This window comes from Haemaphysalis longicornis, unplaced genomic scaffold (genome assembly GCF_048455015.1).
Source record: "Haemaphysalis longicornis isolate Haplotype H1 unplaced genomic scaffold, Haemaphysalis longicornis Haplotype H1 scaffold_1, whole genome shotgun sequence".
Taxonomy (NCBI): domain Eukaryota; kingdom Metazoa; phylum Arthropoda; class Arachnida; order Ixodida; family Ixodidae; genus Haemaphysalis; species Haemaphysalis longicornis.
In genome coordinates, this window is record NW_027526203.1 from 329,566,839 (window position 1) to 329,591,765 (window position 24,927).

At 47.3% G+C, this 24,927-nt stretch overlaps 2 protein-coding genes and 1 non-coding gene across 8 annotated transcripts; 1 reads left to right on the forward strand and 2 right to left on the reverse strand.

Moving 5' to 3' along the window:
- Window positions 1-57: 57 nt before the first annotated feature.
- Window positions 58-2,568, reverse strand: Rpl7a (ribosomal protein L7A). The gene is made up of 6 exons (XM_077683318.1): window positions 2,410-2,568; window positions 2,198-2,315; window positions 1,058-1,207; window positions 657-877; window positions 449-579; window positions 58-269 (listed from the first exon to the last, which is right to left on the reverse strand). The coding sequence occupies exons 1-6, from the start codon at window positions 2,422-2,424 to the stop codon at window positions 95-97; spliced, it is 810 nt and encodes a 269-aa protein (XP_077539444.1). The 5' UTR covers window positions 2,425-2,568; the 3' UTR covers window positions 58-94.
- LOC144156407 (small nucleolar RNA SNORD36) lies at window positions 337-414 on the reverse strand. Its single transcript, XR_013319776.1, has one exon. It is a non-coding gene; the product is annotated as a small nucleolar RNA SNORD36 (small nucleolar RNA).
- Window positions 2,569-2,748: 180 nt separating the features above from the next.
- LOC144152051 (cell division cycle 7-related protein kinase-like) lies at window positions 2,749-24,797 on the forward strand. Of its 6 annotated transcripts, none has more exons than XM_077683245.1 (10): window positions 2,749-2,984; window positions 3,221-3,359; window positions 3,516-3,599; window positions 3,664-3,793; window positions 7,930-8,023; window positions 8,107-8,249; window positions 8,437-8,608; window positions 18,179-18,438; window positions 22,255-22,487; window positions 24,453-24,797. In XM_077683245.1, the coding sequence occupies exons 2-10, from the start codon at window positions 3,236-3,238 to the stop codon at window positions 24,701-24,703; spliced, it is 1,491 nt and encodes a 496-aa protein (XP_077539371.1). In that variant the 5' UTR covers window positions 2,749-2,984; window positions 3,221-3,235; the 3' UTR covers window positions 24,704-24,797. The 6 variants fall into 6 exon arrangements, with proteins under 6 accessions (XP_077539371.1, XP_077539394.1, XP_077539379.1 ...); XM_077683268.1 differs by having other exon boundaries at window positions 3,221-3,275; XM_077683253.1 differs by having other exon boundaries at window positions 3,225-3,359.
- Window positions 24,798-24,927: the final 130 nt, after the last annotated feature.

Sequence of the window (24,927 nt, forward strand, 5' to 3'; positions counted from 1 at the left end):
CATTCACATTGGCTAAAGCTGCCACGTGTAGCAGCAATTCCAGAAAGTACAACTGCAGCATGTTGGACACTTTATTGGACACAGCAAGGTGCCTTCAAGCCACCTTCTGGGCCAACTCTTTTGCACGTGCCCTCTCCAACTTCGCCACACGGGCAGCAGACTTGTTGCCCATGACGCCACCTCCCCAGTGCTTGCGGATCTCTTCATAGCGCTCGTTGAAGTTGGTCTTGATAGCTTCCACAAGCTTGGAGATGCTGGAACGATCCTCACTGAAAGAAGCATGAAATAAAAGTTACAGAAGTGCCAAAACATAGCAATTACCTATGTAGCATCCACACAGATTCAGAGTTAAAAAGCTCGTAAAAATGATACCTTCAGTGTACATCAGGCAATAGAAGGATCTCATCATAGCAAACAGAAAAACGAAGAATCTGCACAGAATACTCACGGGTTCGTATGTGCCAGGGCAAGGCAGCTGCAAGTCTTGCGGCGCACTACACGTCCCAGTCGAGACTTGTTCTTCACAATGCAATACGGCACACCCATTTTGCGGCACAAAGCTGGCAGAAACAGAACAAGCTGCAAAAGGAATAGGCACGATTTAGCATAAAAGTCACGCAGTCAAAGGCTCAGCAAGGATTGTTGAATAGACTAACCTCAATGGGGTCAACATCGTTGGCAATGATCACGAGCTGCGCTTTCTTCTGTTCCACCAAGGAAGTCACAGTATTGGTGCCCTGACGAACAACAGGCAGGCGCTTGGTGGGGACGTCCTCCTTGCCCTTTGCCTTTTCCTCAGCACGCTGGAGCAGACGCTGTTTCTTGGCCGCCTTGGACTCCGGCTTGTACTTGTCCAGCAACTTGAACAGGTTGGTCGCTGAAATTACCCACACAGACTGTTAGCACAGAAAACTACTCCACAACCACACCATTTAACGGAGGCTGATGGCAGCAGCTCAGAGCAAGGATGATCTTTCTACACAGACGGTTCAGGTGAAGAAATTCAAAAGGCATCATTGCACCGACACCTTACCTACAAAAGAGCAAGAGGGCTCACCTGTCTGCCTATCCAAGCACTGGGTGAACTGGTTGATGGGAGGAGGAACCTTGATGCGCTGGTACAGGATAGCCCTCTGGCGCTGAATACGCACATACTTCGGCCATTTCACGAAGCGGCTCAAGTCCCGCTTTGGTTGGATGTCCTGTCCTAAAAGATGCAAGCACAACCAGGTTAAAATCAGGTCAATGCATTGCGTGACAGGTACGGAGAGGGCTTATCCATAACATCCACACACAACGCAAAGCACTAGACAAACACTTTCCACCGCATCCAGCATACTTTCTGGGACATAACCTCATGTTTTGTTACTTAAATTCCCTTTTTAAAACTCGTGTGAGATCACAAACTGGCCCTATAAACCAGCCATCTGCATTGTATTTTATTTCGCTTCACTTTTGCTTTCACTGTAATAACCATGCTCTTGGCGCTCTTTGCGCAAGCGCCAATAAATACATGTCATTAAAAGCACTGCACTTTCGGAAAGATAATGCGAGCCACTCGAGCAGTAGTTTGTGCCACAACCTAGATTGTGGCAGTGAAAGTGGTAACCAGCAAAGGCAGCGGTTGCCGTCGGAGTATTTTACGCAAGTTTTGCCAAAAATGAAGCTTGGGGTGCCGCATCTTTAGCACGTTACTAGTGTCAATTCAGCTCTCAAGCAGCCATATTTGGAATGACTGCAAAGTTAGCAACGTTCTTTCCGGTGCTCAGAGTCATGTTCGCCGCTTGAAACGGGACTGAAACACGTGGCGCATCGTGTAGCCGCCGGCCACAGCGACGTTAAATGTAACGGGTAGAACATTACGTGGCTTATTCGCTGAGCACACGTGCTAACCAGACCGCGTATCTTGAGGATCAGTACTTCTTGCACATTAGTTTAAATGCAATAAAACTGCACAGCGCAGTGCGAACAAAAGGATTCGGACGTTCTAGGCCATGCCGCCGGAATCCATTTTGGACACTGCACCATGCACTTATCATATAGAGAACGGACATTGAGGCTCAATATGGGCCCGAAAATGAGCACGAAAAGCGATTCACAAGCAGAACATGCGTCCATACCTGTTCAGTCGGCTAGGGCCTAGCCTCCACGAGGCATCATAGGCCGTATGCCACAGGCATTCTAGCAAGTCACTCACCAATGCTGAAATTTCTAGGCCGCTTTTCAAAAAGCGGGTTTGTAACTTTCTTCTGCTCCGGCTTTTTGACCGCCAATGGAGCGGCCGCTATCTTCTTCTTGCCCTTTTTTCCTTTGATCTACGTACAAGAAAAAAAATCGCATTACAATAGCTCTAAAGATCCACACAAAACAACCCGAGAACTGATTTTTCCCAAAATACACGTAACTCACCTTCCTCTGCACCATTTTGACTTGGACGATGCTAACTTTTCAAACCAAATGCAACCCTAAATCACGATTAATGCAGATTGCACACTGTCGCACACTGGCCGTGCGTGAAAAGAACGGAAGGTGCCGCACCAGAGTTTATATACCAAGGTGGCTAGGTTGCCAGGTGTGAACCACCTAAAATCAATTTAAAATATAGAATAATAAAATGGCTTAGTCAAGTGCCTAAATATTTCAAAAAAAATTAATATTGTTGTAATAATAATATTTTTATAGTAATTAGATAAAATTATGTTCAAGATACAAGGGGAAACAATCGGGCCAGTGTGACTGGTCTGACCGTCTGACTGGTCTGGCCACTGCGTCTCCTGAAGCAGTGGCGGCAGTGGCGGCTGTGGCACGGCCGGCAAAGTGCCGGTGAAACTCTTGGGAACAAAGGGCAGATCTGGTGTTCTTTGCCGGAATTTTATTTTTTTAATGTACCGGAATTTTAGTGTAACAGTTCTGAGTAGAAGTTGTCCCGAAGTCACGGATAGCCTGCCAGGTGATCGTCAAGCAAAAGACGTTGAAGGCAAGCAGTACGTAACGGGCTTGCTGAAATGGCATTGTTCGTTGGAGTGGTTGTTCAAACTGAAACTCGTGCAAGCATAGGAGCTAAAGAAAAAAAAAGGATTTCTTGAAAAACACTGATTTAACTGCTACCATTTTACATGTATTTTAAGTTCGCGGGAACTAAATGTGTAGCACGAAAGCGCTGCGCGCCATGTGACCAAGCTTGCCGTGTTGTGTTCCATTTCTTCTTTTTTGTCTCTAGAAAGATTGATCAAGAATGACCACGCAAGTTCTGAAGCCTTCTGAAAGAGTTCCCGGTGAGCATGAATGTCAGGGGATGTTTGGAAGTCTGTTCAAAAGCCGTCAGCCAGCGATCGGGCCCCCGTGCGCCTTCCCGTCAAGTAAGGACTTCCACGAATCATGTAACAACCGATGTCTCCTTGTGACGACGTTATGAAATGGCGCAGTGGGAATGTCTAGCTATTGCGCTTCTTCGTGCAACATGTTTCCATTGCGATGTGCGTGCAAGTGCACTAACGTTACCGTTATTTATGCAGGTTCCGCAAACGACGATCTCCGCCTGTATTCCTACATTCCTCAAATTCAAAAGAACTTTATCGTTGACGGAAAGATTGGCGAGGGTATGTAGGAAAGCCACATTTCCTGTTGAGACCTGCAAATTTAAATGTTATTCACTACTTGCAGGTACATTCAGTCATGTCTACAAAGCTAGGCTCAGATCAGACCCAACAAAGGAATTTGCCATCAAGTTCCTAATTCCTACAAGTCACCCTGTAAGAATCGCCAATGAGCTCAAGTGCCTCAAAGACGTTGGGTAAGGAAGTGAGCACGAGGAGTTCTCTCAGGGTTGAAATTTCTTTCTGCCTTCTCTATCAACTCCGTATTTATGGGGTATGCACTTTGATGACACAAATCTCAGTCTTCACAGTACGTGCATGTCATAGCAAGTTATCTGCGTTGGTGTCATCTTAAGTAGTATACGGGTGCTGCGTGGTCACTGGCGCTTCAAAGAGCATGAATGAATGCAGCATTGCAGTCTATAATCCGCATTGTACAGGTGGTGTTTCTTCTGCTGTCTGCTGCATAACCAAGCGTCTTCACCCTGAACTTTCCGCTGCCAAAGGCGGAGGACGATGCAGCTCTCCCCTTCCTGCTCCTTTCCTGTCCCCCCCCCCCCCTTCCCATTTCAAAATGAAACCCTGTGTATGCTGCTGATCTCACTAGTCAAATACATTTACGGTATATTGATTAGATAGCTGTACCCTGCCATGCATAAGTATGTTCCTACATTTTGTCAGAAGTGAGCTGATGTGTTTGTAGAAGTAAATTACAATAATCTTTTGGGGCTAAAAACCACTGTATTTGCATAAGCCTAGCATATGGTTCTTGCAGTGGGAGGTGCCTGCAATGCTATTTGTAGTCAGCAGCCTCATTACACTTGAGGTTGTTGTTGGGATGAGTGACCCCGCTGACTAAAATATAGTGCGAACTGTCCACAGAGTGCTCATGACAAAGAATAAATATCTGAGCCGGATCATGTCGTCTTGTTCAGGAACTGGATTTGAAAAGCTGAATAGTAGAATTAAAGTAACACCACAACGATAAATATGAAGAAATCAAAAGTATTGTTAAAGGGACACTGAAGACAAGATACAAGTTGCTCTAGATCAATAAACTAGCTCACCGAGAACACGAATATAGCACTCCTACACATAGCTTTTCTAAAATAAGGTAAGAAATAGTGAAGACGGGTATTGCTGCCACCATTTATACTGCACAGGTACACCAAAAATAATTAAGATTGCATGACAAATATTTTAACAGTACACCTTCACAAGTTTATAAAAACTTAACTGGTGTAGTGTCACGTTTGAACATCGAAATCCAAACAGTATCATGGGCGCCCATTTGATAGATCCTGCAGTACTTGGCCAGATAGTTGTGCAGTACTGTGTGCATAGCCACTTTTATTAAGGCCTTCTGCATGCTTTTTCTGTGCTAAAAAAAAAACGAATACTTATTTTGGCTAAAGTCAGTATTTTCAAGTGTGCACAATGTATGCGGTACGCAGCTCCTCCCTTGGCTGCCGCTGGATGGCACTACTCGTCCATGCTTGCAACGATACCGCGATGCGAGGAGGTGTGGGGGCTGCACATGAGCGGTTGGCTTGACACCAACCTTCACTCAGCCTAAAGAGGAAAATATGCTTCTCATCAACAAAGCGTCAATAGTGGTCATGGGTCCTATATAGAAATATTTTGCTTAGTGATCCGGAGGAGCAAAAGCCATGGGAGTTGGGGAACACACAACTGATTTTACCAAAACTGACAAAACCACTTTGTACATGGTAGCATCGTATTCGGTTGCTTCTACCCCGCTATACATCACCGCTGCCTTGCTTGCTTCCAGTTTATCGTGACACAAATAGCAGCCGCTGTTTGTGTCATGGAATCGCTGCAAGCAGAACAGCTGCGACGCAGAGCCCATGATGTAAAAAACAGGAAGGTGACTTTTATTACCAACCTTTTGCTTATCTATACATACATATGAGCCAAAATGCTGATGATGATGGGCAAGAGGAATGGAGTATGGGGCAAGAGTGAATTTGCGACGGAGTTATGCGAGTGTAACAAGCATTATTTTATGGACATGTTTATCTCCGCCTTGGAAAATGCATGCTGGTGTTCCTGTAGGTTGTCTTCCTACACTAAAGCAGTTTTTAACACTCCAAAGCATGCTTTTGAGGTTCTGAAATTGTTTTGTTGCTACAACATGCTGTTTTGGCTGCTGTGAAATGACTTGGGTCAGTCATGATCATCGCAGGATGTGGGATAGTTGTGGTAAAAGCTGCAGTATAGAATTAAGTCCTCCCAAAAGATATGGAAGGCTACCATCCACTAAAGTGGTGAATGCAGAAAGGTTCTTTAAAGTGGTCAGTTGCTATGAGGGACCCCTGAAAGCTCTCAGCCTATAGTTTTCTGGAAGTACAGAAACTGTTTATATGAGAATCTTGGTGAAATTTTTGAGCGAATGAGTCAATTGCGGGATGTGCTTGTCTGTATTTTTAGGCTATATTAAATTTAATGTCTGTTTCCTGTAATTATTGGCCTTCATGCTTTCATTTTGTTGTGTATATGTATTTGATATACTTTGCATGCCCTTAGAAGGAAATAGCCTGCTCAGGTGATAAATGCCTTCTGCGAGACCATGTTCGCCCTGGCACAAGTAGCTGCATTGTCTTTGCCTCATTGTAGCATTAGATGTGATGAAACGCAATGCAATTATGTGCCACAGCACAGCATAGGCGGGATTGCATGGCTCGGGGAGGAGTTGTAGCTGGTGTTATTTGTGGCCTACTTGAGGCAGACCAGTGAAGAAAAAAGGCAGGGCACTATCACTAATGAAATACCAGTCTGAACATGCTAATTCAAGATTTTGAAGCTGAGTCAAGACGCTTTTGCAGTCCATTGATGGCCTGGAATGTCTGCACTTTGTTTTTATAAATTAATTGTGCCGAAAAAATTTTTTTGTTTTCCTCTTTGGGTTTCATTTATTTGCGGTGGTGCAGTGCCTGCTTGGCAGACAAACTTACCTGCAAAGTAGAAAACTGTTGGTCAAAGAGTAAACAATCTAAATTAAGCACTTTTTGCAGCGGGTTTGTATTGTGGAGACTGTCGGCACTTATAGCGTCCTCGATAAACACGCACCGGTGTTGCCCCCAAAACCGGCGCGGTGCACAGTGCCCCATGACGGTGCGTACCGGCACGGAGCGTTGATCGAGCACAAACGGGGCGGTTCTACCCAGGCTCCATCTCTTAATCTAAGAAATCAACTCATAAAAACGTTCACAAGTAGCAATACAGCACTGTAAGGAGACACAGCGCTATTAGAAAGTGGTATTTATTGAAGGCCAATGATTATATGTACGCACAACTTTAATCCGTCACACATGCGGAACAACGTACCGCCACCGCTTCCACTAAACAGCTACATACAAGCTGCTTCTCACCTTCGTTTGAGCCATAATGCGAGTGCCTGTTTTGTTCCGCCCTTCCGTTACAGCAAAACAAGTAGGTCTTCATCGCCTAGGCACTCCGGTGACAGTTCATGATAATTCGACCGAACGAAACGAATGTCCATCCCCAACTGTCTGGCAATGCATGCAGCCGTCTTTGAAGTACACGAAGTTCGCGTCCTCATTTACAATCTCTGGCCGTTGTTACCGCACGTTAAGAGCCTGTCGCATCGTTGCCCGATGAATTCACAAACAAGCACGCCATCCTTGTCAGCAACAATACACAGCTCCTCCCGCCTTGACACGAGTGCAGCGATGCGCCGTCGCTGCAGCAGACGGCGGAGGAAGCCCCTTTGCCGGCGTCGTCCGCGATGCATCTCGGGATTGCGCACCGTCGACTCTCTTGGTGCGCGGCGGTGCAACCAAAAATTGCCCCGCGACGGTGCACCCCGGTTTATCGAGGACGGACGGTGCACACCGGTGCAGTTTATCGAGGATGAAAAGGCGCACCGGTGTGCACCGGTGCGGTTAATCGAGGATGCTATTAGTAATATTGGTGCACAGTTATGTTTTATGTCCTCATCTGGCAAGTCTTCGTTAGCCACGAGGTCATTGTCTTAGCAAAAGTAAGCCTGGTGCTTACTGTAAGGATGCCGGCTGTAATTTCCTTAAATTTCAGCTGAAGTTGCTCTAGCGAAAGTAACAAGTATTTTGCTCCAGCCACATAATAGCTTGGGATTGTCTTCAGAAACTGCGCTAGGGCAGGAAAAGGCAACACAACACAGTTCCCGTTGATATCTTGCTTTCTCCCATCCGAAGGTTATTTTGAAGTTTCAGTACAATACCTTGACTGCTGTCAGTTTAAGTTTGTTTGCTTTTATTAGATATTCAACGAGTCTCCCGAAACACTTTTTTTTTTTTTTTTTTTCTTGTAGGGGCAGCTGCAACGTTGTGGCGGTGAAAATGTGTCTCATGCACAATGGGCATGTTGCCATAGTGATGCCATACTTTCCTCATGAAAAATTCCAAGTGAGTGTTCTCCGTCAGTGCTTTTGCAGCAGTGGCCCCATGCCGTGCAGTGCTCTCACTCTGCTGGCCCTTTGTCATTGCAGGACTTTGTGTGCGAAATGACTGTCGCCGAGGTGCAGGAGTACATGACCCAGCTCTTTATTGCACTGCGGCATGTTCACTCCTTTGACATTATCCACAGGGACGTCAAGCCAAGCAACTTTTTGTACAGCCGGGAACCCAAAAGGTTGGCATGCTTAGGTTTTGAATTCAGAGCTGCTTGAGTGGGGCGCTACATGTATTGCTCACCCTGCATTAGGTCTGTCGTGAAGAGTGCTTGCACTGTAGGGCCCCTGCTATGCAGTTTGTTTGCCACGTGAATGCACCCAAAGTGTGCGGTCCAGTCGCCCAAGCATGTTGCCCCCTGTGCACAGGTTCTCCTTGGTGGACTTCGGCCTTGCCCAGAGGCTGCGTGATCTCCCCGAGAGCCCAGAGCCAAGTGACGGGGAGTCGGAAGTGCCAGAGAATAAGCAAGTGGTATTCTTGCAACCTGCACAAGCCCTGGCAGGGAGGAGGAGGCCCAGGACACTTGACCAGGAAAACCAGGTAGTGAGGGTTGTGGACACAAAGCAAGCGCTGCATGCAAGCAAAAGAGGCAGTGTAGCACAGCATCTGCAACGGGGGGCTCGGCTATTGATGCACTCGCAACCAATACATAAAATGGGTCACTTCTGTGGGTGGGCGTCTTTGTTGAAGAAGAAAATACTTCCAGAAGCACCATTCCAAACTGGTCCGAAATTTTGTTTTAGAGTTTACCTATGTACCGCTCTTGTAACACAATGTCTACACTAAAAAAAGTATATGTGCTGCTGCATGCACATTTGAATGAGCGTTGCCGGAGTTAACTTTCTGCTGTTCCTAATAATGGCTTTTGTGCTTACCTGATGGAAACCTAATCTCGTGCTACAGGAGCTTGATGTAGGCGAGCTGGTGGAACATACTGAAAAAACGATAGCGCAAAAGGCGGGATGCAGGAACACAGTCCAACAGATGGGCGCTAACTTCCAACTAAATTTTGATTTGAAGAAACAAAGGTTTATATACATGGGAAAGAGAATTACACCGCATGCAGTCGGGTCATGATGATTTTCCCATTGCATCAAAAAGGCTACCTCCTTATCGGCAAGCGCCACTGACGGGGAGCTAATGCACTTGTCGCCGGCCCTTGCGATGTCAAGAGCTTCCAGTACCTCCCTCTCAAGCTTGTCACTGGAACGGGCAAGAAACTTTGTATCATTCAGAATCGGTTTGCACTTGCAGCGCCTGCAGTGATCTGCAAAATGTCCCCCAGAATTATTATTAACAAACTTGTTTACAAACGCGTTCAAAGCAGTCTGGATGAGACAGGTGCTGTTACGTTGATTAGATACGTCTATGAATATCCTGTTAGTCGCTCACGATGTACCGCAGTCGAGGTTAGAACCCGCTGCAGATAAGGTCATCGACACGTTTAAAACCATGCCCGACGCCATCAAATTCACTTGCGAGCCGCCGAGTGACATGAGCATTCGATTCTTAGATTTTGAAGCTCAGTACCCGCCACGCTTGAGGAAGCAGCTAATTTCGTACGACAGCCCCCATTCTAAATTAATTAAGAGAGCAGTAGCTTTGACATGCCTAAAGGAAGCACTAGGCAAGTCTTACGATCACAAAGTGGAAAGCAGCTTCAATAATCAAGTAGCAAGGCTCAGCAAAGCAGGATTTCTGTCGCGCATGATTTCCAATGTTTGTGATATGCTTCTTCAGAAACAAAAAAAAAGGAAGGCGTGAACAAAGAAAAACAAACATCTTGACAGGAAGAGTGTGCATGTGATCCTGTAAAGACCTTATGCAAAAACTGGCGCCCTCTTGCGGGAACATGTGCGCTTCCGCCATGTTGGGGGATTCCTGCATCTCCGGATACTGCTGTGTACATGATAGCCCGGGTTTAATGATGTGCAAATCGGCATTTATCGTTATCCAAGATGCCCAAATACTGCCGTGTAACTTGCTGTGCACAAAGATGATACGAGGACAACCGCGGAAATAGCTTACACATCTTTTTTTTTTTTTTTTTTTTATCAACGGAAGCATGACTCGAGCCCTGCGTGAGGTCGCTTGCGGGTGTCGACTTCCCTTCGCACAGTAATATAGCTAGATCGCATGCAAAGTCATGAAACGAAAAATATGTGATGGACTAAAAAGGTCCCAAAGTGAGCTATTTTCTAGCCCTGTATTTGCCGCCGAGCACTCCTGCCTGCTGGTAGTTAAGGCGCACTGCATCGGTCAGCCCGTACTTTATCGTGTGGGTAGAGTTTTGATCGAGTCTGCCGTTCGGGCTTTGCGCGCCCACGTTTTGTATTTATTCTGGACGTTCGGTAGGCTTTTATGGAAGTACTACGCATTCTTTCGTTTGCCAAACATTACAGGAAATAAGGGATCCGCAAGAGTTGCAACCTTCACGTAGCACCATGAGTAGCGCAAGTAACGTACGTAGTAATTCCGTATATTCGGTCATTTACCACTCGTCGCCTGCTGTTCGACCGTATCCTATTTTCCTAAGATCAGATTTCTCGAGCTGAATTTTTTAAGCGGTAGTGTGCACCCAGTTTTGTTGTCCACGGCGCGAGCAAAGGACGCTCAGCGGTCGCCGCGAGGCACACGCTGACAAGCGCTCGACATTTTCTCGCTCCTTGCTTTTTTTTTTTTCCCTTCTTTTTCTTTTTCTAAAGCCGCGGCCTTCGCGTGTGCAGAGGACGCTCGGCGGTCGCCGCGAGGCATGCGCTCACCAGCGCTCGGCAAATTATTGGTAATCTATTGACAATGCATCACGTTACATGCCGCACACGTTACGCGCTACACATCACGGCCATCTAAAACAGCTCTGCTGTTAAAAAATGTCAGGTATGCTCTTTTTTTTTTTTTTTTTTTTTTTTTTTGCGGGTTTTTTCTGCGTCCCAGACAAATGCCCCCTCTCCCCAATTCCAACCTCGGGACAGCCCGCAAGTTTCGAAGCGTTTCAGGAATGACCTCCTGAGAAATGCGCAGGATGCGAACCAACACGAATGTACTTTCAATGTTTGCGTTCTCAAAGCCCCCCCCAAAAAAAAAAGAAGAAGAAACGCGACAGCCTCCAAAAGCTTCCCTGTTGGTGCCTCCCTGACTGCTTTTTTTGATGCATAATGCGTATTTACGAAGTCGCTCGCAAATGTGGGCAATAGAGAAAGGTCCACAGATCACTCGTCGCACAGATCACTCGTCGCACAAAAGGATCGACAAGCCGAGAAAGCCCCTCACACGCTCCGTACCCAGCAATCCCGCGACCGCCATCCCCCAACATGGCGCCGCGTGCTCGTTTCATATTTCTTTCGGTAGATGGCGGCACTTTTGCATAAAGTCTATTGGCACAGGGTGTCTCACAACCTTAACTCTTTCGTTACCACGCCTATTCAAATCGATCACCGGTGATCGATGATTTATATTGCCTATTTCGACATGTTGTGTTCGTTTCCCACATACCTAATGCGGCCAGTGGTTAGTTTAGGCACTGCCCTTTTAGAATCAGTTTAAATTTTCCCGCTCCGGCGACATTGAGATTTTTGGTGGCGTTTTTTGCGAGCTGAGGTGCATGTGTTTTTGAGGAAGGGGGCGTGGCTGCTGCATTTGAGAAAAAAGGATGCAGGTCGTGGTTAGGCTGCATTACCATAATATTTTTTTTTGTCAAAAGGCTCCTGGCACGTCAGATACCAAATAATGGGGTCAGCTTTGTAATCCGACAGCGTTGAGAGGTGATAATTACTTGAAAATGGCCCCAGCTATTCACTAATGATCTTTGGTTCGGACAAAGGGCAGCTTATTCTCACAAAGCTTATTTCTGATGGTCCCCCGCATGTCTAGCAAGTGTGCCTGACATTTTCAACCAGTTTCCAGCAGTTTCGGTTTCGTTTTTGCATTGCAAAATTCATATTTGGCGCTACTACGCAGTTACCCAACTACAAGCTCATTTGCCACGGCGCCTCCGTTGCCCGCTACTGCTCCTCAAAACAAGCATGCCGCTCGCGCTTCCACTTTATCTACGCCTTGCATCTGCGATAAGAGCTTCCGCTGAAAGTCAAACGATAACACCAAGTCGTGGGGTATCAGTTCAGACGAGGAGAACGCTTCCAATTGGCCTTGAACACCGCCAGCTGTTCACCGGCCAGTTTCGGTTTCATACGAGTATTTCCGGAGGTCTAGTGTCGCTTCTTAGTAGTACTGTCTATTCTGACAAAGTCTCCAACAACCTTGTATTTGTTTCTTTTCGAAATTGTTAGGTGGCGCTGCAATGTACCGTATAATGCGGAATATAGGTCGACCCCCTTACCTTGTAGCCAAAAAATGAAAAAAAAATAATTAGTTACCAATCATTGTTTTATTGAGACTATAACTTGTTTCATCTCAAATTACTCATTTAAAACTGTCTGAAGTATCGTTGGACGACTGCTTCTGGCTCGCTGTCGCCCACACAGCAGGTCGTCCTCAGTGCAGTCCAGGGAATTGCTTATGCAGCACTTAAACACTCGCAAGACGATGTCATCGTAAAGTGAGCGCAAAGCATGGCACATTCGTGGGCAGACCGAAGCGATAGCCAGTCTGTGCAGGCGGTCAGCAAACATCGTGGGGTATCGATTCGTAGAGACATCGCACGACGCTAGCGGACAAAATTTGCCCCTTTGTACAGCAGCACAGGTGCACAGAGCAGCGCCCATGTAATGAGGCCTTCCGAGCATTGCATACCGAGAGCTGCCCCTTCAGCTAACGCTACTAGCAACACTTCTTTTGGCGATACCGAACTGGCGCAAAGCGGACACGTCATTGGCCTTGGAAAACTCCCAACTTTTCTTTTAAATGCTGCTGTAAACTGGCACCAAGTGCCTAAACTCATTTTGAGCGAGAAGAAAATTGCACGCACACATTCGCCAACAGCGAGAGGAGCAACAAAACAAAGATGGCGTCGCGCCCGATTGATGGTGGGGGCGATGGTGCCTTTGGGATTTGGATGGGCTCGATGGGCTGCCCGGTCGCCAGATGACAACTGCCAGTGACTGCAATATAGGTCGAGGGGTGACTTTTCGGGAAATTTTTCTGTAAAAAATCTCGACCTATATTCCGCATTATACGGTAGTAGGCTCGTAGTGCTGAACTCGCTTCACAGCCCGACGGCGGCTTGGTGAAAGCTTGCTGGGCATGATTCTAGCGCATCGTACTTTATTCCTGCAAGCAGGGCTACCATAGTGAGTCAGAACACGATAATAAACCGCAAATGAAAGTTCTGACTTATAAGTGATCATCAGAACGTCAACAAGCATCCACCAAAGAGTTTGGTTCTCAACTTCAAGCGGATTTTTTCACATCGCTTGCTTGCCTTCAATATTGTGCCGGTCATTATCATTGACAAGGTGTTTTTACATCACGTGGAGGCTAGTTTGGGCCTTTAATAATGTCAAACCACCAGATTTCTTCTAGAGAACTATCCAAAATAGCAAAACTTGGAATAGAGGTTGGGCTTCACCACATGGCATGGGCACCACGTGGGCTAACATTTTCTTTTATACCTGACAAATTGTACCGCGCAACTCAATTTTTTTTCTAGGACGGGTTTTTGAAATGACTACCTACAAAATGTATATTCTAAATTTTTTCTACTACTGGTGGTTTATTATACACAACTTACTTTTTTCTATTTTCTTCGACACGTGGACAAACATTTCGAATACGATAATTTTTTTCGGAATCATTATTTAGGAAAACATTATTAAAACTGGTGTCGTTGGAAAGCGCGTGGAATAATCTGCATTTTATGTCACTGCAATGTGTGCCTAACCAATAAGTATAGCACAAAAAAATGTTTTGTTATACCCTTCAAAATTGGTCAATTTCCTGCGGTAACGAAAGAGTTAAGAAGGTTGCACAAAGGCATAACGTTAACGTAGTTTTCAGTGCACCTTGCAAATTGGCAAAGATATGCCCGATAAGGACCAAGGCGAAGCGAAGCCCTTGCTCTAAAAAATATGTAGTGCAGTATGAGGAATGCGGTGTATGAAATCCTACTGAACTGCAAACGTGTTTATATTGGGCAAACTGGCCGTTGCTACAATGAAAGGGCACGAGAACAATCTGGGCTCTTAATAATAATGCTGGGGGACATTTGGCACACCATTGCAAGCACTGCAAGTGCAAACCGATTCTGAATGATACCAAGTTTCTTGCACATTCCAGTGACAAGCTTGAGAGGGAGATACTGGAAGCTTTTCATATCACGAGGGCCGGCGATAAGTGCATTATCTCCTTGTCTGTGGCGCTTGCCGATAAGGAGGTAGCCTTCTTGATGCAATAGGAAAATCATCATGACCCACCGGACTGCATGCGGCGTAATTCCTGTTTGTTGGACTGTGTTCCTTTGGCCTGTCTTTTGCGCTATAGTTTTTTCAGTAATCTCTTCCTATATGGAGTACCTAATGCTGGTCTTCACTGAGCTGAGCAGTATGTGCAGTAACATCCAGTGGTGGCTCAAGATTTTAGCTCTAGGGCGAGAGAGAGAGAAAACATCTTTATTTGCCCTTCCATAAAAGCTCCTGTTACCAGTCATACCCAAGCACTGCCTGAATGAGCTGGAGGAGGGCCTCCCACTACTCTCGTGTAAGTCTTAAAGAAGTACTGACATGAAATTTTCGTTGCATTTTTTATTATTATTATTATTATTATTATTATTATTGCTTTGGGTGCCCGCCAGCCCACTAATATCAGAATCGCACATTAGACGGTCGATCGCAGTGTAAACAATCATTTACGGCATCGTTTATTCGTGTCAGTTTCGGTTTCGACAAAACGAATGCCGAGCGGCCGCCATGACAGGAGGGCGCCCATGACGTCGCCATTCACCCGCCGCGGTGGCTCAGTGGCTAAGGCGTTGCGCTGCTGAGCCCAAGGTCGCGGGTTCGATTCCCGGCTGCGGCGGCTGCTTTTCTGATGGAGGCGAAAAGCAAAAACGCCCGTGTGTACGAGATTTCGGCGCACGATAAAGATCCCCAGGTGGTCAAAATTAATCCGGAGCCCTCCACTACGGCGCGCCTCATCGCCTGCGTTGCGTCGGCGCGTTAAACCCCACAATCAATCATGACGTCGCCATTCCTGTCGCACCACTTCCAATCTGCGCAAGCCAGCGCACGCACGTGCCTAGACCGGTCGAGCTTTTTCACCATCCCCACGTGCCCGGGCAGCATGGCGTCAGTCCCAAAACCATGTCGTGTACACACGGCGTAGCAGCGCGTGCGCCAACTACAGCCAGTGCGTTCTCTACGTCACGGGAGCCCCAACGTCGGCAGTTTGGGGCAAGGAGCAGATGATGTCATGTCAGCCCGCTCTGGTCTGTCTCATGCGGGCAAAGATTAAAGGGGCCCTAAATAGGCTTCCGAAGGTCGCCATTTCAATCGCGCAATCGCTAGAGTACCTCTTCACGGACACGTATACCAAATATTACACCTCTGCGTAAAGCAGGGGCCGCACAAACACGAAAAAAAGATTTCACTTTGTCTCCTGCCTGGCTCACCAGCCATACCTTGCCGCCACACTGCCGCGCTCTGACGCAGTTCTTTCTGGCTCTGACGCGCCTCTATGACGCACGAGACATTGCCCAGTACGGTGCCGCGAACACGAACCACAGCAACAGCGCTCACCGTGCAACCGGAATCTGGTGGGCGGAGCATGCGTGTCGAGTACTAAAAAAAAAAAGCGCACGCAGGGTTTAGCGCAGCCAATGACTGCACGTACATCAAGGAGGGTGATGGATTGCCGTTTCTCTCGGTGGTCTTGCGCCGGATCGATGACGGCGTGGCTTCCACGGTGCTTCGGAGGAGCTACTAGAGGAGGAGAGCCCCAGGCCTTATGCGTGGCCCCTTTTAATGAGCGATAACTCGGCTAATACTTCACGCATTTAAACAATTTTTGCGGGATTACGTTCCTTGGATAGTACTCCAGCGACTGCGCACGCAAAATCGTAACATTCGGCAGCCTATTTAGGGCCCCGTTAAAATGGATTTAAAATATGTTATACTGAACGGTTACTAGTGAAACCTGCTGGGAGATATTTCCTGATAAAAAGGAAGCATTTTGCATAGTTATCTCAGCTTTGGACTTTCGTGTCACTACTGCTTTAATGAGAACGTGGCCAAGTGTCTGACTGAGGGTGGGCCCTGGGTCCCAGCCCATGTTTTTTTATTCACTTGCGGAGGGCGATATTGCACATTTGTTACCTTGAACACTTGCCCAAGGTCAAAGAGTGCTTGCTTAAAGGGCTTCTGAAGCGCTTTTAAAACTGGGAAAAACTCTACTTTTTACAATTATTGCATTGGTCAGTTTATGCCTGTAAAGTTTTTTTGTCATTTTTAGCTTGGGGACAGCGGTATTCATCGTTAAAGTTGACCCTACGCCCCGCCCACTGCTCCTTGCCGCATGGCCGGAAGGGCGAGAAACTGAGCGGCAGCGACCGGAAGTACCGTCATATTCGGAAGACGGCCAGCGACGTTCGCCGCCACTTTGCTGTGTCCCAGTTTTCTGGCCGAAGTTCCGAATTAAGCAGGCGTGTCGATTTTGGGCTCTGGGCTTCCCGAACTTCTTGCTCATTTTCCCGATCAGCGTTGTTGGCTGTGACGACAGCTTAGCTGAATAGCTACATTTTAAGAAGTCAAGCAAGCTGAAAGCATGAAGCGTTTTCTGCGCGCGGAAGCGCTCCACCCACTCGTCGCTCATGCATGCCCGTACGGCACACAAAACGGCTCGCACCAACATGCCGCGGCAGCAACCGCTCTTCGCTGCCGTCCAAAATCAAGGCCGTCGCGAAAAGCAAGGTAAACGTGCAATACAGGATGATAGTGTGGTGAAAAATTGTGCTAGGGATTGTCATCCAAGGTGATTTTGAAAGAGGTGATCGAATTTGTATCGCGATGCGGAGCGCCGACTGGTCGCGGAGGCTCGTTGACAGCAGCAAACGAACCTGCCCGAGCACGAGATGCGGCGAGAGGCCGATGGATGGCGTTACCTGCGCGCAAGAATGAGCACAGCACCGATCGCTAGAATGACTATCAACGTAGGAATAAGGTTCCACGTGCGAGAAAGGGGATGATAGTGTGGTGAAAAACTTTGTTAAGGATAGTCATTCGCAATTGTAGAGATAGCAGCGACCAACAATCTCCCTTGGTGCTAAGCCTAAAGTTCCCAACATCAGCGGCGATCCGTGCAACCTGAGCCGGCTGGAGCTGTTGGGGAAGGCGTTCTAAAGCTCGTCGGGGACCAGCGTGCTGCGCTTGGGTTCCTCTACCTTTTGGGGGACGACCAACGTTCGGCTCCCCTATTCTAAAACATGCGTATGTGCAGCAATGCCACGTTCCACTGACTGGCCGAGCAGCGACCCGGCACCACCACCTCTGCGCGACGCGGGGACCGGCGGCGGCCGCGCTGCATGTGCGCATCGCAGGCCGCTGCACAGAGCTTGTTGCCGCCTGTCCAAATGTAAAAACAAAGTTCCACATTCGAGGATGGGGATGATGGTTGGTTGAAAAATTGTGCTAGGGATTGTGACTAGCGCTGGTAGTGAAAGCGGCGAACCAATATCTGCGCAACTTCCCTGCACCCGAGAAACAAGTCGGCCATGAGTCGTCAGGGGAGAACCCCTTTCTAAAGCTCGCCGCGAGCAAACCTGTTGCGTCCATACTTCCCTCAGGCTCTCCCATTCTAAGGAAAGATTGTGTTAGCCCTCCATTCACCAGGGGACCTTCTAGCCGGTATCTGAACGGGAACAGAATGAGATCTTCAGGCCGAGCGGTCCCCGCAGCGCCGGCACTTCCGAATATGACGTCATCTGCCGCCAGCCAATCGCGCAAGGCAGCCAGGGATCTCACCGCGCCCGCGGGCAGAGGTCCCCCCCTTTTTTTTTTTTTTTTTTTTTTTTTTGACGAAAAAAAAATGGCTTGGGTGTTTTTCTCTCTCTTTTTTTTTTTTTTTTTTTTTTTAATTTTGAAAAGCTCTTCACCAGCCCTTTAAGGTCACAAGTATCAGTGTAATTTTCTCTCTCTTGCCCTTTCTTCCCCTCCCCCTTGGCAGACAGTTCCAGCAAAACGCCAGTGCCTGCCTGTTGTTCACGCGGGACCGCCACTGCACGCAATCAACGTTCACAACCTGGTCAAAGTAGTCCCTGCAACGACGCCACTAGCAGCTGCATTGGATTTGGCCAAACCAGTGCTTGAAGGGGCACCAGTGCTTAAAGTCGCGCCACCTCCTTTAACTCCGCCAGCACAACGTGGAAAGACGAGAGGCTGCAACTGCTTTGGGAAAAATGAAGTCTGCAACATTTGCTTAAGCAGGTATGACCATCACCAGTAAATGCGTCAACGTTACAGTAGCACATTTAAAACTCCACCAATGCTATGGGAAATCTTGTCCTGGTAAATACCGTACTTACCCGATTCTAACGCACACCCAATTTTCCAGGCAAAAAAAAAACTTGCACCTCCGATTGTAATACGCACGGAACTTTGTGACCAAGAAAAACGAATGCGAGAGAAATGGGCGATTTATTTCCCCAAATAATCTCTCATCTCACTCCTCGTTGCTCTCCGAGAGCTCCTTGTCGCTTTCCGCTGACCACAACATGTCCTTCTCGGTGCCGTCAAGCGCGTCTGCGATGCCACACTTCTGAACGAACGTTCAACCATTGTCGATGGGATCGTAGCCCACGCCTCGCACGCCCATCCCGCGAGCTTCTCCGGAGGCGCACGCTTCAGCCGACCACTCGTTGTGAGCGCGTGGGAGCCGCACATTAGCAACTCGCGGAAGCGGCGCACCTTCATTGCCGCTGCTGCCATTGTAGTTATCAAGCACGCAAGTGGAATGATTCGACGATTTGTGTGAACTCCTATAGAAAAGCCTAGGCGCCTAGGCTTCCTGCGTCCGAAAAATCATTGCTAAAACCCTAAAACCTTTGGCGCCATCTTGAGATGGCGATGGGTTAGACGAAATTTCCGCTATTTCGGCAGTTTCGGTTTCAAATCCGATTCTAACGCGCATGCGATTTTACGGCCTATTTTTCCGGAAAAAAAGTGCGCGTTAGAATCGGGTAACTACGGTAAGACCTGGTAATTGTCACTGGTGAAGTACATCGCCAGAGAATTTTACCTTCTGCTGTGTCATGCAAGTGCTGAAAAAGGGTGTTTGTTCGGTGCAGCCCAGCCCGCTTATAACGAGCACATATGAAACAGAAATCAGTTCTCTGTATCTGTTTTTCGCTGAGAAAATAAAAATGATTATAGAGGGGTTAGCTACCCATGGTTGTTGTACCATTGTTGCCCAACTCTAGTCCGTCCCTGATCGGAAAAATCTCAACAGTTTTGCATAGAAATAAAGCGTATGTACACAGTTTCTATGTCAAATCACTTTTGCAGTCTCGCACTTCGTGTAATGAGCTTTTGCTGGGACACACCAGCTCGCCCTCCCTGCCATCCATTGCAACTTTTCTCTACTTATCGCGAGAGTGTTCGCGTTGCAAATCTATACGTATGATTTTTCTTAGGACTGCAGCAAAAGCCATCAAAGGAAAGGAGCGGGGCAGGTATGGTTAGTTTCTCTATATAGCTCCTCCAGGGAGCTATATAAGAGGTTCCTACAGGAGCTATAGAGGAAACGGGTGCTGCATAGGTAGACAATGCTTTATTATTTTATTCTCAAACATTTTATACGTATCACGATGGGAGGGGGGAGCCTCAGTGAAATGGAAACATTTTTTTCGCAACAGACGCTTGTTGCTTATTGCACTTATGTTGGACTTCTTAACATTACGTTGGACTTCATCTGCACTATTTCCGCATAAGCACACTTTTTAATTGCCACACATATGCGATTTCCCATCTACGGCATATGCCATATGGCAGTTTCAGCATGTGTATTTGTATAGCCGCAAGTTAGCACACACGAAACGGGCAACAGCTGATCACGTGGAACAGGAATACAAGGCTACCCGCATCTGCTGTAAGTAAACTGACAATTGATGCTGAGCACTGCAGCTTTTTCATCATGCATCAATGCGCGAAGGAGTGGTCAAGGAATACACACAACTTCCACACCCATGCAGTGTATTGCAGCCCTTCATATTCATACAATCATGCATCCATAGTTAACCATTTCAGTGAATGCTGGAAAGGTTAGCTGTCGAAAAAGCTTTAGAAACAATATTAATGCATGCGCAATTGTGTGATATTCCATGATGTTACAGCTGCTAGGCATTTCTTCTGTAAGGGTGTATGTAGAAATAGAAAATATGAAAGCCGTCGAAGAGTTCCTTGTTGGATGAAACACGTGAACAAGAAGCTGACGGATGCCAATCAAAACAGCCTCGAACAAGCTTTATATGCAATTTTTCGTGACTAAGTAATCTCTGAAGGTTAGCACACACTACCTAGTTGAATGGCAAGTGGCCATTAACAGCAACTCTAAAAAAGAGAATTGTTAAATTCGCCCATCAAACCGCGCTGGCACTCGCCGGTGCACACAGGCACCAGTGAAGATCACGGCAAGAAACGCGTCCTAGAGGCATCGCATCGTCCAACAAGGCTGCGCCCAGGGCGCTGCCTTGTAAACTGTGTAGTTCTGACCGGCGGACACAACAGCTAGAAAGGCTAGCGAGTGGGGATGGGCAGGCGAGAGCAACAGGAAAGTGGCTCTTTCGCCATTTTCAGCAGACATGATAGGCAATGTGATACAGGCGGTGTTGCTCGGAGCAATCCATTGAGCAACGCTCGGAGCGTGTCTTCCAGTGAAGCATCCTGCTTCTCCGCAGTGAAAACAGTGCGACTGGTGCGCTTTTTCTCTGCTGTATGTGCTCGCGCGAGGTGCGGTCTGTGCACTGTGGTTCAGAGCAGCTCTATTTTAATTCATTTTAGCTTTGTCCAACTTTTAACGGCCATTTTGCACAGAATTTGGTGCATTTTGGGCGCATTTTATTCATTATATCCATGCTGGCCCTTCAGAATTCTTCGTTAAAAGTGGACTGAAGTTGCACTGCAAGTACACAAGTCGTAGCAGGAAACCGGGTTCGCTTTAAGTCGGCTATAATGTATAGTGCTTAAAGGTGCAATTTTTCTCTGGAAGCCGAGATTTGATTACAGTATTGAGACCATAAGTTCATGTCTTCACTGAGGCCCTAGCGTGTCAGCGTGCACCTAAAAGCTGCCCTCCCAGCAATATTTATTTCCAAGTCTGTGATCAGATCACATTTAATTTCAATAGATAGCTCTCCTGCTATCATAAACATTTCACAAGTTCGTGATCCTTAACAGATATTGATTCGTCTGCAGCCATGGGATTGTATGCTCAGCTTTCACTAGCAATCACACGAGCTGTTTTTACAGCGAAGCATTGAAAATTTCGTCTTGTAAGCAAGAAACCCAGGCAGGATCGAGCAGTTCTCGCCCAAGATGCTGAGTGCATGCATCAGGTTAAACAGGCGTATAGCACAGAGATCAGTGTTTGTCAAAAACAATGACAAAACAAGCATCAAAACAGCAAGATGGATGGTAAGGCGCCCGTGAACAATGGACCCCCGTGTTCCTGGCAGTGGTTTAGGCTTGCAGCTGCTCTCAAAAAGGGGGGGGGTTGACATCATTCAAGGTCACGCATGTGTCGGGCTGGGTGTGACCCCACAGTTCTTGCCCGAGACGCCGCCGAGTGCATGCATGGGCTAGGCAGGACCCGTCATTTGCCTCCAGAGAAGCCTAGCGCAAGTGACAAGCCCACCAAGACGACAAGGAATATTTCATAACCCTCCCCCGTCAGCATGTGTAGTGGCTTACAACAGCCTCGCTGGACATCCAGTTTCGCAGGGTGGGATGGCAGCCATTTTGTTTTTATTAAAGTGTGTGCGTGCGCGTGCGTGTCTGTTCTTAACAAAAATTAGGAGTTGCTTCTATTGCCCAGTGGCGAAGCTATTCTCCCAATGAGTGTGCAATGGGAGATTCCGTTCATCAGGGCAGTAGCATTTTTTATTGGTGCAGAATTCAAAGTAACATCAGGTCTGATAAAAAACGGCAGCTCTTCGCTTTGGGGCATTTTCATAGGAGCGGTACTGGTTTAGATAGCTCAGTCTTCTCGCTCCCTCACTCATACTTGTGCATTTCTGTCGTGTGCAGGCCTGGAGAAGTGGCACCTCGGGCTGGGACTCCAGGTTTCCGGGCCCCCGAAGTGCTCATGAAATATCGAGGCCAGACCACAGCTGTGGACATATGGGCAGCGGGTGTCATGATGCTCTGCATGTTGAGTGGCCGCTACCCTTTTTTTCGTTCACAAGATGATCTCACTGCTTTGGCGGAAATAATCACAGTGGTTGGAAGCCATCCTGTCCAGTTGGCCGCCGAACGAATGGGTACGTGTCCTCGTCTGACCACGTTGCGACATTCTTTAACCCTTTGACGGTCAAATTGTTTTGCCAAATCTGACCCTCCAGGGTCGATTTTTTTATTGCTGATTTAAATTCTTCGGGCAAATCTATTTTTAAAAAAATTGTCCTAATTTTCTTAGGGTGACCATAAAGGGACAAAAAAGTCGTTTTTGTTGTTACATACACGGGATTTATTCACGAGTAACACAAGAAAAATTCTAAAGTTTTGTGGGCACAAGAAGCGGGAAGCGTCCGGAGGACAAAACCGGAACTAGCTGCTGCGCGGCCGCGCGTGACCAGATATAGCCGACGCACTGCTGTAGTAAAGCATAAAGAAATAAAAGAAGAAGAGCCATCCGTGCAAAAAGGAATTTCGCGTATTTCTGCAGTGTGGCAGCACATGCCAAGCGAGAAAAACGATCAGAAAAGGTGCGCTTTTTAAACAATGAAGCGATGACATATGTACTTCATTGACCATATTGAAGGTGTTTGCAGGGGATGTACAGTCGCGCTCACTATGACCTACACCGCTCATTAGTATTCACAGCTTTATATGACCTTTGTCTGGCACCCGGGGTTAAAGACCAAGTTCGCATTAGGAGAACAACGTCCTAATGAATCAATCCTTATCCTAACGTATATGCCCATAGTCATTGTTTTGACGATATAATTGTCTGAATACTAATGAGCGGTGTAGGTCATAGTGAGCGCGACTGTACATGTACGTCATTGACCCTGAAAGGGTTAATTTGGCACTGGTGGATCCTATCTATGCGCTGAGGTAATGGTGGCTAATGTGGTGAGATTGGTGTTGGGGCTGCGGTGTACTGCTGGGGAGGTGTACAAAAAAGCCATGTGTATGAGATTTTAGTGCATTTCCCAGGTGTAAATTCTTATCGCCTTACACTGTGGCATGTCTCAGAGCCAAAGTGTAGCCTTAGGACACTGAACCCCAATTGGAACTTTCACGTAGCAGTGCACCTACTCAGACGCATCGTATCATAGCTTTTCCTATACGGTGTTGAAAAAAAAAACTTTAATGTGGTAGCTAAGCTTTTGCAAGATGAACCAATTCTGAGAAATGGAGAGTGCTCGTGTAAAAGTGCCTGCTGGTGCCGACCACCCGTGTTAATAGAGAGTTTTAGCACTCCGTATGCTCCGTGTTTTACAGGTGTACTGTGTTGACCAGGACCCGTCTGGGCACTTGTGCGTTCGTTGCGGTAGGGTGGATTAGTTTCGCAGGCCGGCCCTCGTCATGTCCGCGCATTCGTTACAGTGGGGTGCGTGCTCCTTGCCGTGCCTGCGTACGCAGGCGCCGTCGGATCCCAATCAACACGGTAACCATGGAACAGACGGAGCATACGGGGCGCCAAAACTCTCAAATGAATAACGGTTTCGTGGGCCCTCCTGTAAGCAGTTTGCTCCCTGGCGAGTTATCATCCATTGTTGTTGTGTCGCCAGCACATTGCAGTAAAGTGGAAAAAAAAAAAGCTTGTTATTGGCTTACCAAATGTCTTAGAGCCATGCTGTGCCCTAAACTGAAGTGCAAGTGTGGTTTTGCACTGTGTACATAGTGTTTGCATCAACACAGTTGCCTGCACAGTCTTGGCTGTGGCTTCATAAAGGGTTAAACTTGGATCAGCTTGGCCGGGTTGAAATGCGCAGGTTTTGTGCAGGGTGGGGCTTTTCTCAGCTAGGGTCCTCAACATGATACATGGGTCCTTGACGTGACCCATTGAAATGATTGGGTCCGTGACATGATACTTCAGCTGACCTCGCAGAATCAGCTTTGCTGCCGCATTGGCTACTTTGCCAACCAAAATTGGGCTATGTAAAAAAGCAACGCCTTTATTGTTTTGGGCTTGTTACCATGTGATTGGGTCCCCTTATACTGCTGTTTGACCAATTCCGTGTTTTCTAACACATTTCTCTCGCTTGTACCATCTTCAGGGAAGCGGCTTACGCTCAGCCATTTGAAGCCGACGCTGGACTTGAAAACCTTGTGTGAGAAGCTGAGGGGCATCCGTGCCAGAAATGGCCTTAATCCATCAGGAAACCGGTTTAGGTACCATGACTCATGGCTGCATGTACCTGATTCTGCATACGACTTGCTGTCCAAGCTTCTTGACCCTGACCCAAGCTCTCGAATCACTGCTGAAGATGCTCTGAAACATGACTTCTTACGACAGCCCTTGCAGTAGTGCGATGTGAAGTGCACTTATGATCTCAAATTGTGTTTTGCAATTCTAATGCCTGCATGATTGAGCAAAAACAAAAATAAACTAGTTGAGGCCACTCGTGTGTGTTGGTCTATGCTTGCATGCTGAATGCGGCTGGTGCCAAGTCTAGGGGCAACCAGAAGTTGTCATTTCGGGCAACACTTCTACCTCCTCGTAAGAAACAGCTGCTGCTGGCGCCTTCTGCA